The sequence below is a fragment of the Lactuca sativa genome, chromosome 8 (assembly GCF_002870075.4).
Source record: "Lactuca sativa cultivar Salinas chromosome 8, Lsat_Salinas_v11, whole genome shotgun sequence".
Lineage (NCBI taxonomy): Eukaryota > Viridiplantae > Streptophyta > Magnoliopsida > Asterales > Asteraceae > Lactuca > Lactuca sativa.
The window spans coordinates 329,994,069-330,013,912 of record NC_056630.2 but is presented as its reverse complement, the minus strand read 5'-3'; the positions used below and the strand labels follow the sequence as shown (position 1 = coordinate 330,013,912).

At 41.6% G+C, this 19,844-nt stretch overlaps 1 protein-coding gene across 1 annotated transcript; it reads left to right on the top strand.

Annotated features, from left to right (window-relative positions):
• Positions 1-2,411: 2,411 nt before the first annotated feature.
• LOC128128023 (pre-mRNA-splicing factor ATP-dependent RNA helicase PRP16-like) lies at positions 2,412-4,250 on the top strand. The gene is made up of 8 exons (XM_052766792.1): positions 2,412-2,504; positions 2,628-2,693; positions 2,801-2,884; positions 3,062-3,181; positions 3,284-3,349; positions 3,469-3,510; positions 3,793-3,953; positions 4,124-4,250. Exons 1-8 carry the CDS (start codon positions 2,412-2,414, stop codon positions 4,248-4,250), a joined length of 759 nt encoding a protein of 252 aa, XP_052622752.1.
• The last annotated feature ends 15,594 nt before the right edge of the window (positions 4,251-19,844 follow it).

Here is a 19,844-nt window from a genome sequence, read left to right as displayed (position 1 = left end):
GAAAAATAGCCTTTTACGACGCGCAAATTACGACACTCATTAATATATGTTACGCAAACGAGAGTGACATTAAAAAAGTGTCATCTCTTCAGAAAATTTAAGGATTTAGGTCACGCATTATTGCGTGCCTTTAAATTAGTGTCAAAAGAAAAAAAAATTAAAAACACGGAGGGCGCTGTACCTTAAATGCGCGCCCTTTATATGTGTCTATTTATAATTTTAATGAACGCGCGTTCCTTAGTTACAAGCGGGAAAAGAAAAGCCAAAAAACTAGAAAAGCCCGCTACCCTCCCTGCCCTAAGCATTTTCACGCATCTTTCATTCTCCTCACACTGTTGTGCAACTTCTCAATCAAAGATCGAAGGTTACAATTTCATCTCCATCTCTCGACTTCATCATCTCAATCAAGAAAAAGGGCTTCTGATTTCCATTCATCTACTTCATCGTTGCTGTAATTTCACCTTCTTCATCTCTCTGCTGTTATTGAGAATACTCGCCAATAGTTTTCTTATTCCCCACTCGATGTTGAAATTTTCAGAAAAAGCCCTAATTAAGTATTATACTCTCAAGTCTCAATATTAGAATCCAAATATTGATTCTCGTTTGTTTCTTATTCCCCACAGATAAATCGAAAAAGGGGAATTAGAATGACGAAGGTAACGGGAGTTTTTGTCCGGTGGTCGTGGTTCATCTATCGAGAAAGGAAGATGGGAACGCAAGCAGCCATGGTGGCTCGATGATGGAAATCAATCGAGAAAGGGGAAGCACCTCTGGTGCGGGATCGATTTGACAAAAGGAGAAGGGAGAAGCAGCGACGCTTCTCTTGTCTGCCACAGCTTGGGGGGGGGGGGGGGAGGTGCTCCGGCGGTCTCCTTGGCTGTTCTTCCTTGTCGCCAGCAGATGACATGTAGGGAGGGGACTCCTTCTCCACCAGGTTTTCTCTTATCTCTATCCTCCACCAGGTCTTCACTCTGAAAAAGGCGATCGATCTCCCTACTTCGATTAGAAAACCCAAAAAAGTAGAAAACCCCACCTTGGAGATTTAGGGTTCATTCCCACCCAAAATTCTTTCGCACACCCAAAATTCTCAAACATCAAGATCTTTTTCGTCATCTCCCCTTTCATTCATTTTCCCGCTAACTTTCTCCTGCGAAAACACACCAAAGTAGGGATTTCGGTGGCAAATAAGGATAAAACGGCGCATGAGAGAACTAAAAGGACTCTTATTGGTTGGAAAGACTAGCTGGAAAACACACAAGACTCTATAACCACTCCAGGGTTTAGAAACAGAGAGAAAGTTCTTGTAACTTGCTCACGTCTTACAGGTTACATGTTTTCTGATTTGTTCCCTTTATGCCACTAATTGTATCTAACCCTTTTTATTGTCCAGGGGCAAAACAAAGATTTTTTTTATTTGTTCCCTTCGCATCAATTACAGGAATTTGATTATCCCCTCTCTTTGAACTGACGAACTCAACCTGGACCACCATTGCTCAGCCACCCCTGCATCCACCGCTACAAGATGAAGACTTGGACCTGAACCTGAACCCGTTAGCATAAATCCTTCGTTTTGGAGATAGGCTAATTCATGTCTTCTATCTGCGTAGTTTTTACTTGGTGATGATAAATTCGTACCCATCAATCTTCCTTCGTGGTCACCATCTGCAATGAAATCCTAGGTCAATGATCTGTATTGATATGAAATGGGTTGTTTACAGGTATTCCTTTTCCCCAACATGAAAAATCCAAATAAAAAGATTCTAGACTTGGAGCTATGGACTAAATGTATGTAGGTTTGACTAATTTGTTTCCGAATGGTGTGTATATATGCTTCAATAGAAAGTGATTGGTTGTTGATTTTGAATATTATATTTTCTTGATGCAACAGATACTTGTCTGTTTGAATCGTTTTTATGCTGGTCAATCTTAATGTGCTCTGCTGGAATTTTCATCTTGAGATAAAACATACTAGTTGAATTCTTTTTGCTGCCTTTAATTTTTTGTGTTGAAATGTTTACTAATGAACTGTTGAAACAAACATACTTGCTGAAATATATTTGCTAAAATCTCATGCTGAAATCTGAAGTTGGGATATGATTTGAATCTTTTTTTAAATCTATTTGCTTGAAATCTTTGTTCTATGTTAAATGTAAGTACTTGCTGAAATATACTTGCTGAAATATATTTGCTAAAATCTCATCAAGCTCTCTCATGCCTAAAATGCCCCTGTCCCATGCCATATAATTTTAAACTTTTTTTTGAAACATTTTTGTCAGTCTTGTTTCTTACTTGTTTTGTAATCATTTGAAGTATAATAAAAGTTTAGTTATAGTTAAATAATTGTTATAGTTAATGAATTTTTGATTCCATTCAAGAATTCCCCTTCTGATCATGCAGGTTTGAGAAACACGATGGGGTATGTCCTAATTGATGAGGGAATAGTTGATGAAGTTGATTATGTCCTAATTAATGAGGGGAGAAACCCATTGCTGATAAGTAGTGAGGTATGTCTTCTTACTTTGAGTGTTGTACGGATAAATGATGTTTAAAAAATATTTGGGAAAGTAAAAAAAAAAGGAACTAGTTACTTAACAGCTTTGATAGTTTGATCTGCATCTCATTCTCAGGCTAGCAAGGATGTTGCACGTTACACAGTTGCAGCTAAAGTAGCTGAGCTTCTCATGCGTGGCCTCGTATTTTACTTTTTTGCCCTTCTTTTTCCTTTTTGATGTCTTGTTATCCATATCCATTGTATGAGTATCTCATTGTTTGTTTCACTACACATCATTACAATATACAGCTTAAGGATAATTCAGAAATCGCAGGACATGTTGTTGAATTCAGGTTAGTTTTAAAGTTTTACTTCTTCATGCTACAACTACATGTAACAAAAACTCATTTTAAACATTAATTTATGCAGTTCCGATCAGTATGGAAGTCAATTTATTCAACAAAAGCTTGAAACCGCTACCACAGAAGAAAAAAAAACATGGTTTTTCATGAAATTATGCCTCATGCTCTTTCACTTATGACTGATGTATTTGGCAATTACGTGATCTAGAAAGTAAATTGGTGTTTAACTATCTTTATTCTGGAAGATGATATTCATTTCATCATATCTACATTTTATGATCAAGTTGTTACATTATCAACTTACCAATATGGTTGTCGCGTTATTCAGGTAAAAAAGCAGAATTTATTTTTCATTTTTTAAACATTTGGGTAACAGATTTCACTTTCTTTATTCGATCTTGTTACTAAATGATTGAAATTTTACTAACAGAGAGTCCTAGAGCACTGTAGCAACCCAAAAACTCAAACCATAGTCATAGATGAAATCTTGAAATCTGTACACATGCTTGCATAAGATCAATACAGGAATTATGTCGTTCAGGTATGTTTTTATAAACGATAAAAACATGTTTCTGTATAAAGTATAAACTGTTTAAACGATTAAAATTTTTGTAGTTATTTAAAGTTGACGGGGAGAGTGGAAGAGAAAATACGATGGTCAGAGGGGATCCACTAGGCTGTGGAGGCAAAAGAAGGCTTACTAATCCAAGTATATATTGATTTTTGATAATGGTCATATGTGGCATGCCTCATCATCATTCTTTTTGATAACTCTTGTTTAATTAAAGCTATTAACTTGTATTTCTCTTGGACTTTGTAGGCTGATTCAGTTGTAGTGGCGCAAATCACGTACCAATCAATGTTTAAGCTCTATCCAAAGCTTTCCTTTACACCCCTAATTACTTTCCTGAAGTCAAATTGGTGTGTTTGTTACTGTAGCTAATAGTGGAAACTATCATTGCTGAAACATCAGTGACAATACCTGGAATTAAGTATGTGATTGATCCTGGATGGGTAAAAGTGAGGAGTTACTCTCCTGATAGTGGCATTGAGTCTCTAACTGTTCTTACAACTTCAAAAGCTCAAGCTCTTCAAAGGAGGTAAGCACATTGATTTCACATCTACATATACAGGGACCAAATATAAAGCCATGTTTACTTCATTAAACTAAGTGTCAAGTCAAACATTGCATTTTATTTTGAGATGGCAGAGAATATAATAAAATAAGATGGAAATGTGATTCAACTTTAATTTTTTTCTAATGTTGCAGTGGGCGTGCAGGGCGTGAAGGAGCTGGGAAATGCTTCTGTCTTTATCTAGAGAGCAGATTTGAGGGACATGATGATTCCACAATGCCAGAGATCAAAAGAGGCAACCTTTCTAATGTTATTTTGTAGCTTAGTGCTCTTGGTGTTGATGATATACTTGGATTTGACTTCATGGAGAAACCTGATTGGTATGCTATATTTTTTCTATTAAAGTAGGTTCATGAACAAGTGAAAGTACATACTAGTATTGTTTTATTCAGTTAAGTTACCTTTAGCACCAAGCAATATTGTTCCTCTGTTTTTTCTTGGTTCTACTGTTCTCGTCCCTCTTTTCTTCTCCCCTATTTCTTCTATTTTCCTTGGTGACTAACTTTCTTTTATGGTGTATGTAACTTTCTTTTTTATGAAAACTTTCTTTTTATGACTCTTTCAATTATGACTTTTTGATATTTTATGGTGTATCTATAACATTTCTAAAGTCCTATAGAAAAGAAATCAATTTGTGTATCTTAATGCACCATATAAGTAGCAATTATTACATGGTGATTGGAGACAAAATCGACACGTGTGGATTTCTATAAAAAAAATGTTAAAAACTAATCATTTTTTGTTTTAAAAAAATTCATATTTACGGACCTTCTGTCACCTTATTAGTCCAGCTGGTGGTGTTTTCCCTGAAACAGGAACATCATTTTGTCCTCAATTCCCATTTCCCCCTGCTCCTCTACTAATGATGCAAGAACGGTTCCAGAGTCTTATCAGTCAACTTTTTCATTGTGAGTTGCTGCATCTTTAGCCTTACTTACAGTTCTGACTTCTGACTTCACTTATATACCTCTATGTGGTGTTTATAGAGAATTATCCATATGCTCACACAAATTTCTATAGCTGATTACACATTAATTTAATTATGCAGGTTTTGAAGTTTTTGATGGAAAAGAATAGTGTTAATACTCTTCATAGAAAAGTATGTTGGTATTTTAGGAAATTTGGCTAATAATTTAGTTAATTATATAAAAAATGTTGAAATGTTACATTTGTCTACTATTGGAATGATTATTTATATGACATTAACTTTTCTGCAATGTATTGTATTTTTTGTATATGGTATTTTATTTTCTATTATGAGACATGATATGCAAATTTAATTTGAAATTCAGTAAATCTATAAATAATTTTTTTTTAAAAAACAAAACTAAAATTACGATACGCAAAAATGTGTTTCGTCTTCATTTATGACATGGCCTTTCTTGACAGGGGCTTCCTTGATACGCAATGCGTGTCATAAACACGCGCGTCGTAAGGTTACGACACGCAAATGCGTGTCGTCTTCCGTTATGACAGGGCCTTTCTTGATACGCATTGCGTGTCGTAAACGCGCATCGTAAATGCGCGTCATAAATGAGCGTCGTAAATGCGCGTCGTCTCTCTTTATGACAGGGCCTTCCTTGACGCGCATTTGCGTGTCGTTTGAGCCCTTTATGACGCGCAATGAGTGTCGTAAAAGGCTGTTTTTCTAGTAGTGGACCTTCCTGCAGGTCAAGCACCGCTCCACGAACCATGCCATATCCCGCTTCATGTAGGGCCAATAATAGTCCAGACGAAGATCCCTGTACATCTTCGTTGCCCCGGGATGAATGGAGAATCGAGATTTGTGCGCCTCCTCCATTAGAACCTGGCACACTCCCTTGTGGTACGGCACCCACACCCTACGGTGTAGTGTCAGTAATCCCCGACTGTCATAGTCGAAGGTGGAAACCTGCCCCACAATCCGCTCGCTCTTCCAATGTTCCTCCTTCATGGCCTCCTGCTGGGCCTCCCGAATCTGCTCCAACAGCGGAGTCACAACTGTCATCCTCAGACAAATATCCCTGATCGGCGCTGCCTTGCAGCTAAGCACGTCGGCCACTACATTGGCCTTCCCCATATGGTAAAGGATCTCGCAATCGTAGTCCTTTACCACGTCCATCCACCGAAGCTGCCTCATGTTTAGATTCGGTTGATCCATAAGGTACCTCAATCTCTTATGGTCCGTGTAGATAGTACAACGAACCCCATATAGGTAATGACGCCATATCTTGAGGGCGAACACAACAACCCCCAGCTCCAAATCATGCGTCGGGTAATTCGTCTCGTGAGGCTTCAGCTGCCTCGACACGTAGGCGATGACATGCCCTCTCTGCATCAGTATTGCGCCCAAACCTGAGATGGACGCATCGCAATACAGAAAAAAAATCCTCCATGCCCTCTGGCAGGGCAAAGATTGGCGCCTCGCACAATCTCTGTCTCAGAGTCTCGAATGCGGCCTGCTGCTCAGGCCCCCAACGAAAGACCACGGCTTTCCTTGTTAGCCTGGTCAGGGGCACGACTATCTTGGAGAAATCCTGGATGAATTTCCGATTGTAGCCGGCTAATCCTAGGAAACTCCGAATCTTAAATGGAGACTTCGGAACCTCCCATCTCATCATGGACTCCACTTTGGACGGGTCCACTGAAATCCTGTCCTAGTTGACGAGGTGCCCAAGGAACTACACCTCACGCAACCAGAACTCACACTTGGAGAACTTAGCATACAAGTTCTCCCTCCTCAAAGTCTCTAGAACCTCCCGCAGATGCTCCTCATGCTCCTCCTGCGTCTTGGAGTAAACCAAGATGTCATCAATAAACACTATCACAGACCGGTCTAACATCGGTCTACACACGCGGTTCATGAGGTCCATGAACGCGACATGAGCATTGGTCAGCTTGAAGGGCATCACCACAAACTCGTAGTGGCTGTAGCGCGTCCGAAACGCAGTCTTCTGTACATCCTCATCTCTGACCCTCATTTGATGATATCCTGAACGCAGATCAATCTTGGAGAACCAAGATGATCCCTGTAGCTGGTCAAAGAAGTCATCAATCCTCGAGAGTGGGTAACGGTTCTTCATCGTTACCTTGTTCAACTCTTAATAATCTATACACATCCGATGCGACCCATCCTTCTTCTTCACAAACAGAATCGGGGCTCCCCAGGGAGAACTCCTCGGTCTAATGAATCCCTTGTCTAATAGCTCCTGCAGCTATGTAGACAACTCATGCATCTTAGGAGGAGCCAACCGATACGGTGCCTTGGCTATCCGAGCCACACCAGGGACTAAGTCGATCCTAAACCCCACCTGCCTCTCCGGAGGTACCCCAGGAAACTCCCCGGGGAATACGTCCGTAAACTCTCATACCACGGGCACATCGCCCACTACCGCCTTACCTGCCTCCCGGGTGTCCATGAAATAAGCGACATATCCTGTGCAACCCTACTGAAGGTAACGCCTAGCTCTCCCTGCTGAACCTACAGCTGGTCCTCGCTGTGGCCTCTCGCCCTAAACTACCAACTCTCCCCCACATGGGGTTCTGATCCGATCCAGCTGTTGTGCGCAATCTATCACTACCCCATTGGGGCTCAACCAATCCGTGTCTATAACCACCTTGTTCCCCCTCAACGGAATAAGAACCAGGTCTACCAGGCAATGTTCCTCGAACAACCTCAAAACACAATCCCGGTAGACCTCCGATGCTCGTACCGACCGGTCGTCTGCAATCTCGACCTCTAGAGGGCAATCCAATATGCCCGAAGACTCCGGAAACTTCTTGCGAAGCGCAAGAGAGACAAATGATCGGGTGGCACCCGAATCAAACAACACCTGAACTGGGATACCGTTTACATGGAACGATCCTAAACAAGGCACATGATATATCAAAATCACAGCGACATAATATAAAATCATAAGGATAAGAAATCATACCCGTCACCACATCGGGTGCAGCGCATGCCTCCTCGGCTGTCTGCTGAAATGCTCGGCTCCGAACCACTAGAGCCTCCAACTTGGCCTTCCGGACATCCAGAACCCGTGCTGTTGCGGGGCTCGGCGCCACTGCCGACGCCGCTGCTGTTGCCAATCTATTGCAATTGGCCTTTTTATGGCCCTTATGATTGCAATGAAAGCAAATCAGGTCTGATATCTGAATCGCAGGAGTAGGGGCGGTACAATCTCTGCCAAAATGCCCAACCTTGCCACACTTATAGCAGCCTGAACCTGACCCAGTGCGACAAGCTCCCTCATGTGACCGACCGCATTTCCCACAGCGGTCCCGCCCCGACTGGCTCTTTGGCTTACCTTCGGGTCCCTAGGGCTTCTGTTGGATAAGGTGTCTAAGTCCATAACTATTTCTGGTATGTACTTGACCCGACCCGGCATGGTCCATTTGGGTTGCATGGCACCATGCAATTGGATAAACTAAATGAGAGAAATAACGCTTGGAGATTATTAATATATTATAAGTTCTAATATATTAATAATATTATTTGATTAGTTGATCAAAGAATTAATTTGGAATTAATTAAGTGATCAAAGGACAACTAATTAAATATATGGGTTGATTATGTAAATCATCCATATCTTGTATAGTGGGCTAAGAGGCTCCATGGATTATCAAGTTGGGTTCTACCCATAGGATGCTCCATGGATGCTCCATGGGAGTTACAAACCCATGGGTCATGGAAATGAAGAGTCATGACACATTAGGGTTTACATGGTGTAACCCTAGATGTGTCAACACTATATAAGGATCATATTCTCCACCAAAATCGGCTACACAAGTTGAACACACTAAGGAATAAGGGGGCTTGGCCGATTTTGAAGAGTGTGTATTCTCTCATAAGTTCTTCCAAAAGCATTTGGTGTTGTGTGAAGCATTTGAGGCATCACCACTTGAGGTGCTAGGCTCACAAGGTTTCAAGGAACACAAGCAACAACAAGGTAAGTTATTCTATCTATACTTTATGTCAAAATTGTTCCCCATGTATGCTAGATAGAATATAACCTTGGAATTCAACTTTGCATGACAAATTAGACAAACATAGATCCAAGGTTATTAGGGTTGCATGTACACTTAGGAAGTGTTAGAATGCTCAAAACCCATCAGTGGTATCAGAGCCTAGGCTTGTTTGTTGTTATTTGTGCTTAAAAGTTGAAGAAAGTCGAAAATCTTGCTGTCTGACTGATGGACTCGGCGAGTCCATGGGGAGGACTCGACGAGTTCATGTGTATCTTCAACCTACTCGGCGAGTAGGTTTATGCACTCGGCGAGTAGGGTCGACAGAGTGTAGAATTTCGACTTGTGTTGCTGGAAATGGATTAGAATCATTACCCTAAAATGTTTTGGTACTTGAAAACTTATTTTAGAAGGTGTAATGTCTTTTCTAACTCATTTACAACAACAAATTATCAAAATTACAAAGATTAAATGTGATTTTGATTTTTGAAAGTGTTCATATTCATATTCTTGTTCTTATGATGTTTAGATGATCATAGGAATTATTTGTAACCTATGTGGTAGAATTAATTCATGATCATAATGTGTTTTAATGGAGTCCATAACTTGTCCTCAAGTTATGGAAAACCAAAAGTCCCTTGGATTAAAAAAAAAAACCATTAAAAGAACACAAGAGTTAGAAAAATGAAAAGTCCTCATTTTATTACTCTATTAAACTCATAAGTTACAAGAAATGAAAAGTTTTGAAAGATTACAAAACTTGCCCTCAAGTTTTGGAACAAGTAAAGTTAAGTTAAAACTTTAGTTCCAACCCCTAGAATTTTAAAAGTTAAAATTCAACCCTTATACTTATATTATTATGATTTAATAATTATATATATATATATATGTATAAGAACAAAGTCGTCTTACCGCTAGTACGCCTCATTCACGAAGCCGGTCTATAAGGTGGGTATAAGGTTGTTGCCTATAAAATGGTGACTTAATGGGTGTCCACTCTCACCCGCCGCTTGCTTGATCGGTGGAGGGTCGTTAGCCGAACGGGTAAGACAAGGACTTATTAATTCTCATTCAAAGTATGATGAATATTATAAAGTAACTAAATGTTTTATTAAAATTCCCAATCTTAGTTACTTTAGGAAAAATGTGAATAAGGTGCTATTCCATGAAATTACACTTTACACTTTGATTAAGTCGTTGGTGGAGCGTGTGTGGTTAACCGGCACACTAACTTGGACTTAACAAGGTAGGTAAAGGGTGACTTAGGGTTTATTATAGTATCGGTGGAGCGTGTGTGGTTAACCGGCACATCGATTGAGTAATAAACTTTAAGGGTACCAAGTGATTTGCATGGTTACTTCACACCTCGTTTTGTGATCCTCGGTATCCCAGTCACAAAACTTGGAGGGCACACTCGAGATTGAAACATGCCTTTGAAAAGTTCATTGAATCTCAAAGAATCTAGGAATTTCTAAGAACCATTCAAAAAAAACCTAATAGTAAAATATTGCGGTTTTCGTGGTGGAAATTGGTGAATCGTCATTCACCTACCTTTCAAATATGATATAGCTTAGATTACGGCATACCTCTTCTAAGTTATATTATATTGTGATTGGATCCTAGCCTTAATATTACATTTGGGTGTTTTATTAAGGACTCTCTTATATCTAAACTAATCTTGTCCTCTTTCCTTCAGATGTCTTTCAACAATGCTTCTGGCTCTAATCCTAATGGCTCCTTTTCCCTTATGAACTTGTGTGGGAAAGTCACCTTTGATGGATCCAACTTCAATGAGTGGATCAGAAACATCAGGATGATTACCCGCTACGAGGACAAAGAATATGTCCTTGACAAGGAGCTTAAGGAGATTGATGAGTCCACTGCAACTCCTCAGGAGATCGCTGAATTTCGGGCACATGAAAGGGATGCTACGAAAGTGGCTTGTATCATGATGGCCACGATGACAGCAGAACTCCAAAAGTCTTATGAGGATTTCTACCCTTATGAAATGCACCAAGATTTGATGGAAAGATACCATCAAAGTGCAAGACAAGAGAGGTATGAAATCATCTGCTCCATGATAACAACCATGATGAAGGACGGGGAATCCGTTACGAGCCACATGCAGAAAATGCAAAGGTATGTGGATCGTTTGCTGAAGCTTAATGTGAACTTCCCGGAGGATCTTGCAATAGATATTATTTTGCATTCCTTACCATCGTGCTATGATCAATTCCGCATGACATATCACATGAACAAGGAAGAAGTCACCCTCAGCAAACTTCAGGGACTTCTCAAGACCGCAGAAACAGGTCTTAAGGGGAAGTCGGTTTCTATCACTCCTAATCAAAACTCTACTCCGGTTTTGGCAATCGGGAAAAGTCGAGGGAGGAAGAGAAAGAGCTCTTCTAAGGGTACCAAGGCTCGGACCCTTGATGGCTCTTCTTCAAGTGGAACCAAGAAAGGTTTCGTTACTCCTTCTTCTGACCCAAAAGAGGCTGAATGCTTCTATTGCCATGGAAAAGCTCATTGGAAGCGGAACTGCCCAAAATACCAGCAAGATGTGAAGGATGGGAAAGTTAAACCCAACCATGCAGGTATTTACACTATCATTTCTAATAACTCACCCCATTCTAATTCTTGGGTCCTTGATACCGGGTGTGGTATTCACATTTGTTGTGACTTGCAGGGACTAAGAAGAAGTGAGGATGTGGAGCAAGGAAGGATAAACTTGATCATGGGGAATAGGAAAGCTATACCTGTTACCAAGATTGGAGTTTATACTTTATCGCTAAGTAGTGGGTTTAGTTTAGATTTGAATAAGTGTTGTTATTCGCCAGGAATGGCAAGAAATATTATTTCCTTTCATGCTTTGTACAAACAAGGGTTTACCTTTTCATTTAATAATGAAGTTGGTTCTATAGATGTTTTCTATAATAATGTCTTTTATTTTAAAGCATTACCTTGTGATGGTGGGTATGAAGCTGTATCTGTTGTAGATAACTTGGGAAATAATGTTTTGTGTATTGATTCTACTAATAATAACCTGGATAAAGCATCTTTGTGGCATTGTCGTCTTGGACATATAAGCAAGAAACGCATAGGCCAACTCCAAAAAGATGGAGTCTTGGAGTCGTTTGACCTAAAGTCAGATGATAGTTGCGAATCATGCTTACTTGGAAAAATGACAAAGTCACCCTTCACAGGTTCGTGTGAGAGGGGTGAAGGTTTGTTGGACCTTATACACACGGATGTGTGTGGACCATTCAAACATGCCACAAGGGATGCTAATCGTTATTATTTGACTTTTACTGATGATTATAGTAGATATGGATATGTCTACTTGATCAAGCATAAGTCAGAGACTTTCGAGAGGTTTAAGGAATTTAAACAGGAAGTCGAGAATCAATTGGGCAGGAACATTAAGATGCTTCGATCCGATCGTGGTGGTGAGTATCTTAGTTCAGAGTTCCTCGACTATCTAAGGGAATGTGGGATAGTCTCACAATTGACACCTCCCAGGACACCACAGTTGAATGGTGTGGCTGAGAGGCGTAATCGAACCTTGTTAGATATGGTTCGTTCCATGATGAGTCGAGCTTCGCTACCAATCTCATTCTGGGGGTATGCCTTAGAGACTGCCGCCCATATCCTCAATCTAGTCCCTACAAAGAAAGTTGCCAAAACTCCTCACGAGATGTGGACTGGTAAAGTACCTAAACTAGACCACATCAAGATTTGGGGCTGCGAGGCTTTCGTGAGACGCGAGACTCATGATAAGCTCGAACCCCGAAGCGAGAGGTGTATTTTCATCGGCTACCCACAGCATTCCTTTGGTTACCTCTTCTACAGACCTAGTGACAATGTGGTCTTTGTAGCAAGAAGAGGAGTCTTTCGAGAGAGAGAGTTTATAAGCCAAGGAGACAGTGGGAGGCAAGTTGATCTTGAAGAAATTCAAGATTCAAGTGGTGAAGGAACTTCAAACTCTAGCCCTCAACTTGAGGAGGAAACTCCTGTTGAGCCAATTGACGAATCTGTACCTCTGAGGCGTTCCACGAGAGTTAGGAGTGCACCTGAGCATTACTATGGATTCCATATTACTGCAGAAGGTGAGACACTTATTAGTGATGAGACACTAGTAAGTCAAGATGACCCTAACAGCTACGAGGAAGCCATGGCAGGCCCCGAGTCTGCTAAATGGAAAGAGGCTATGGATAGCGAGATACAATCCATGTATGACAATCAAGTTTGGAACTTGGTTGAGAATGTACCAGGTCGAAAGACTGTAGGGTGCAAATGGGTCTTCAAAAAGAAGACCGACATGGATGGTAAAGTACACACTTATAAGGCTAGGCTGGTTGCAAAGGGCTTCTCTCAAATTCCTAGAGTGGACTATGATGAGACCTTTTCTCCGGTAGCCAAGATTAAGTCTATTCGGGTTCTGTTAGCTATAGCCGCATTTCATGACTATGAAATTTGGCAAATGGATGTCAAAACCGCTTTCCTTAATGGAAAGTTGGCTGAAGATGTTTACATGAGTCAGCCAGAGGGTTTTGTCAGTAACGAGTACCCTAATAGAGTGTGTAAGCTTGAGAAATCCATTTATGGATTAAAGCAAGCACCTCGCAGATGGAATCTTTGCTTTGATGAAAAGATCAAGGAATTTGGCTTTTCTAGGAGTGAAGATGAATCTTGTGTATATGTCAAGGCTAGTGGGAGTATAGTTAGCTTTTTGGTATTGTATGTGGATGACATACTACTCATAGGAAACGACATTCCAACCTTGCAGGAAGTAAAGTCCTGGCTTGGAAAGTGTTTCGCTATGAAGGACCTTGGTGAAGCTGCCTATATTTTGGGGATAAGGATCTTGAGAGATCGGAGTAAAAGATTAATTGGACTTAGTCAAAGTACCTACTTGGAGAAGATTCTGAAGAGATTCAGAATGCAAAACTCCAAGAAAGGAGAGTTGCCCATCCAGAGTAGCACCAAGCTGAGTAAGACACAAAGCCCTAGCACTGAGGCTGAGATAGCAGAAATGAGTCGATTACCTTATGCTTCGGCTGTAGGTTCGATCATGTATGCTATGACGTGTACTCGACCTGATGTAGCCTTTGCCTTGAGCATGGTTAGCAGGTTTCAGGGGAACCCTGGCAAGGCACACTGGATTGCGGTAAAGAATATTCTCAAGTACCTGCGAAGGACTAAGGACTGGGTCCTTACCCTCGGTGGGAGTGATGACTTGAGAGTTGTAGGGTATAGTGATGCTAGCTTCCAGACTGATAGGGATAACTTCCGCTCTCAGTCGGGCTGGGTCTTTACCCTAAATGGAGGAGCAATTTCTTGGAAGAGTTCCAAGCAAGAGACAGTGGCAGATTCTACTTGTGAATCAGAGTATATTGCAGCTAGCGAAGCGGCAAAGGAGGCGTTATGGCTGAGGAACTTCATTGGAGACCTTGGAGTTGTACCAGCTATTAAAGAGCCAATGGAAATTTTCTGTGATAGTGAAAGTGCTGTTGCCTTAGCTAAGGAACCAAGGGATCACGGGAGATCCAGACACATCGACAGAAAATACCATTTCATCAGACATCGGATCGAAGAAGGACTCCTCGTGGCAAAGAGGGTATCATCGGATGAGAACCCAGCAGATCCCCTCACGAAGGGACTGACTCGGGTTAAGCATCTTCAGCATGCTCGGAGCATAGGGCTGAAGGATGATATTAGATTTAGTAGTTAGATAACCCAGAAATTTGTAAAGTGTAATTGACATTAGATGATGAATAAAAGGAGTTTTATTTATGAGTAAAGTGTTGCTATCTCTTGTCGATCGTTTACTATATTTCTTTTGCATGTTTTGACTTCCAGAATAATTTTGTTTGGTATAACATATTATTCAAACCTCCACAGTCGGTCATATGTCGGAAGTAGGTATGAATCAAGACTGTCATGTTTGGTTGTAGAGGTCTGGGACAAGGCTACGACAATCATGAGTGCTCATAAGTTCTGAGCATTGGACTCAACCCACGCTCACTGGAATCACTTCATGGAATTCTATCTCGAGTGATCGTGAGACGGTAATATCATATAAGTCTTTAAACCTAGAGATATGATTTGTTACTTACGAGTTGGTTATGCATTAATTGTACGAAAAACGCATTGGTAACTCGATGTTATAAAATCGTGCTCTTATGTGTAATTCAATGAGTAGTAGAACAAACATATGAGTCGAAGTTTATCTGTTCCTTCTTGGATTAGAAGCTGATATCTGGGCCCCTCGATGATTTTGTTTTGACCTATGTACCGGGCCCGGTCAGAACTAAGTTGATGTGTTCAATTAAGTTCTATGTCAAACAAATCGGAAATCGGGAAACAAACTGCTGGACAATAAGTAAGACATTGTTCCATGTATTTGTCTGGCTGATATCTAGAACGGAGGATTATATGATCACTTATCTTAAATGGCATACCATCGTCTTCTCAAGTTTCGAGAAACCTTGTAAAGAGCTACGATTGCCGATCGGTTCCTGAAGTCATACTTGCAGTAATAGTTACTAGACTTATCCAAGTGGGAGACTGTTGGATAAGGTGTCTAAGTCCATAACTATTTCTGGTATGTACTTGACCCGACCCGGCATGGTCCATTTGGGTTGCATGGCACCATGCAATTGGATAAACTAAATGAGAGAAATAACGCTTGGAGATTATTAATATATTATAAGTTCTAATATATTAATAATATTATTTGATTAGTTGATCAAAGAATTAATTTGGAATTAATTAAGTGATCAAAGGACAACTAATTAAATATATGGGTTGATTATGTAAATCATCCATATCTTGTATAGTGGGCTAAGAGGCTCCATGGATTATCAAGTTGGGTTCTACCCATAGGATGCTCCATGGATGCTCCATGGGAGTTACAAACCCATGGGTCATGGAAATGAAGAGTCATGACACATTAGGGTTTACATGGTGTAACCCTAGATGTGTCAACACTATATAAGGATCATATTCTCCACCAAAATCGGCTACACAAGTTGAACACACTAAGGAATAAGGGGGCTTGGCCGATTTTGAAGAGTGTGTATTCTCTCATAAGTTCTTCCAAAAGCATTTGGTGTTGTGTGAAGCATTTGAGGCATCACCACTTGAGGTGCTAGGCTCACAAGGTTTCAAGGAACACAAGCAACAACAAGGTAAGTTATTCTATCTATACTTTATGTCAAAATTGTTCCCCATGTATGCTAGATAGAATATAACCTTGGAATTCAACTTTGCATGACAAATTAGACAAACATAGATCCAAGGTTATTAGGGTTGCATGTACACTTAGGAAGTGTTAGAATGCTCAAAACCCATCAGCTTCTTCCCCGAAGCCCCCGTCGTTAGCCCCTCTGCTGCCTTCCTCTTTCGGATGGGCTCCAGATCAATCTCCCTCTCCCTAGCCCTGGAAATCATGGAATCCAGGGTAGGGCAAGCTGAAAAACTGACATGCTCCCGGATGTCAGCTCGTAGCATGTCATGGTAGCGGGTCCTCTTCATGTCTTCATCACCCGCATAGTGGGGCACCAACAATTCCCTCTCCCGGAACTTGGCGGTGATCTCCGCCACAGTCTCCGTAGTCTGTCTCATATCCAAGAATTCCCTGGCCAGCTGCTGAAGCTCCACAGCTGGCGCAAACTCCGCCCTGAATCCAGTCACAAAGTCCGACCAGGTCATAGCCTCAATAGCCGAGGCTCCCAGAGAGTCACCAACCGACTCCCACCAATCCCTAGTCCGGTCCCTCAAACACCCTGCTGCAAATCGTACCTTCGACCCCTCAGGGCAGAAGCTGGTCAGCTGTGCAGACTCAATGTCCGCAATCCATCGTCTGGCAGCAATGGGGTCCTTCATTGCGTGGAAATCTAGCGCACCACTGCCCTTGAAGTCCTTAATGGACAGTGTGCGAGATCCTAACTGGTTGGATGCCATGTCACTCCTGAACGCCCTGAGGCGATCCTCCATCAGCTTAATGATCCCCTCCTTGATCGACCCGGAAATAACTGGCGTCACATCAAGGATACCTCTCATGATCTCGGACGCAATGAGCTCGCGTAACCCATCATCCACATGCTCGGATCCTGCCCCCGAGCCTGATCCTGACCCAGATTCTGAACCTCCTGCTCCATGTCGCATGACCACCATTCTGGAAAATAAACATACAATTGTCAGGGTCACATATACTTTCTGGCGGTCACACACACTTTCCAGGTTTCCTGATTCCATCTAGGCCCTCCTTGACTAGAGTACGGATCCTCTGCTTCCAGTAGTATGGGCCCATACTACCTTCCATATCTATCTGTACTTTCCTCAAGGATTGCTTCGACTTCACCTAGTCCCCTTTTTCCAATACCCTTCCCACTGACCTCATCCTAGGCTTTCCTAGGGCACTCTTCCGACCTACTCTCCGGCATCATCTGCGCTAGGATTCCCTACCATCTCCCCCTAACTAGCTTGCGGATACTGTTACATATCCGCTCCTTAGTTAGTTGAAGCTAGCGAGAACCCCCATAGCTCAAAACAAGCAACATTCATGCATTGAGTAACCAATCCAGGCATAACCTATACAGGCCATCCTACTGCTGACTAAACAGTCCTAGCATATAGCTCATACCACAGGCATATAAGGCATCCTTCTTAGATCCTTAGCCGTAACTAGCATGCAATTCTCAGAATCCTATATCAGGCACACAAGGCATCCTTCTAGATCCTTAGTCCTATTCTAGCATGCAGTTCTCTGAATCAAAACCATATAACATAACATAACAAGTATGGGTATCTTGGGGAAAACTTACTTGAGCTCGGCTGGTCCCACACATCACACACTTCGTCTTTCTTAAAATTTCTCAATTTAGATTTTTGAAAACCGTTTTTAAAAAAAAAATCTTTTAGTCCCTCAGTTTGAGTCCAGACACCCCCGAGGGTGTGTCCGAATCCCTCAAACCAGGGCTCTGACACCAACTTGTAACGACCCAATTTTCAAGGCCAAAAATTTCATTTTTGAATTAACACATTTAATAAACATTTTACCAAAACATTGTCAATAAAACATTCCATTACAAAATCATATTGTTGTGTCTCAAATCATAACATCCAAAGAAATGAAAATTAGAGTACAGTCCCAAAAACTCCTTGCAGAAACCATGAGTGTGTGTGATGCGCCGCTACACCGCCGGCTCCTTCCCCTTCGACGAAGACGTACCTGAAACCGAAACCAAAACTGTAAGCACGAAGCTTAGTGATTTCCCCCATCATACCACATACCATACAATATCGTCGGTATCTTTCAACTGATAACCTTCATCGGTATCTTTCAACCGGTAACCTTCATCGGTATCTTTCAACCGATAACCATCATCGGTATCTTTCAACCGGTAACCAACATCGGTATCTTTCAACCGGTAACTGGGGACTATTTCACCCCTTACCACTAGCATACAATCAACATATAAGCATACAGTCAGGCATATCCGGGTACTGACCTACCCTTGGGTCCTAAGGACCACTGTCAGGGAAACTAATCCCTCCTATACACATAACATATCATCCAGATAAATCTCATAACCAACATATAACCAGACCAAGATAATTATCACAAAGATTATCTTCTAAATTCCCCTTTTTGGTGGGTCGGCATTGTGGCCTTAGACCCACCCCTACTGGAAGGTAACTCACCTCAATGTCGTGCACTGTTTGAATTATCCTCGGCGCACCAGTCGACTCCCTACGACTCCTCGATCCCTACACGACAACCTTCAAGTAAGCACACCACACATACATCCCTAAACAGGGTTAGTCCATGTCCAGTCAAAGTCAACTTCAAGTAGACCTGACTCGCCGATTTGGGTCGTCAACTCGTCGAGTCCCCCACCCTTTACTCGTCCTTAACCACGTCTTGACTCGTCGAGTTTGGCATTGACTCGACAAATTCCTCTCTCATGTGAACATCGCATGAAACTCATCCGACTCGCCGAGTTGTATGAACACTCGTCATATCAAACTTCATCTGATGAAAACGTCATGTCCCCGACTCGCCGAGTTGTATGAACAACTCGTCGAGTTCATCTTCAATCTTAAGAAGATTGCCTAGGACACGCCGAGTCTGTTCTAGTACTCGTCGAGTCCCATGAAATCTGTAACAACGTAAATTTCAAAACAATTTTTCACATTTTAAAAACATACTTTCATTCATAATAGTCATAAAAATGTCATTGTATCATACAACAACCCATATCATTACATCCCAAGATCATAGTATGTAAAACTCCTCATGTGTGTACTGATCAGGCCGGCGCCTTACCGCGATCCTCACTGGTACCTGAAACACACAACACAACACTGTAAGCATAAATGCTTAGTGAGTTCCCTAAAATACCACATGCAACACATATGCCTTTCCAGGCCATAACTCTGTAGGATCTTCCGATCCAAGTGTCTCAGGGGACTTCCGTCTAGAATCCCGGTAGACCTTTCGGTCCTACCCGTATCGAGCTTCCGGTCCGTAACCTCCTGACCTTCCGGTCCATAACATACATAACACATACATATCACATAACAACATATAGCACATACATCTCATAGCATACAAGACCTTCCGGTCACACATAGGTACCCTTCCAGGTACAGTATAGTGAGAAAACTCACCTCGGTATCTCGGACAGTCTCGCACTCTAACCACACTGGTCTAGCCCCCGCCTAAACACATAACAGTACTCTCAAATAAATAACGGCTCTTAAGACTAGATTAAATCCATTCTACAATTTCCACATAAGGGTAAAAGACCATTTTACCCCTCCCCGACCTAAAAGTCCGAAGGTTGATCAAAACCCTAAAAGTCAACGGAAGGCAGTACACGGGGCTTACCCTCTTTGTAC

What these genes read in the sequence shown, in the direction of transcription:
- LOC128128023 (XM_052766792.1), top strand. Translation starts at nt 2,412, where the DNA reads ATGGGGTATGTCCTAATTGATGAGGGAATAGTTGATGAAGTTGATTAT. An exon ending in CATTGCTGATAAGTAGTGAG is followed by an intron (nt 2,505 to 2,627) that starts GTATGTCTTCTT and finishes TCTCATTCTCAG; the next exon opens with GCTAGCAAGGATGTTGCACG. An exon ending in TCTTCATGCTACAACTACAT is followed by an intron (nt 2,885 to 3,061) that starts GTAACAAAAACT and finishes TACGTGATCTAG; the next exon opens with AAAGTAAATTGGTGTTTAAC.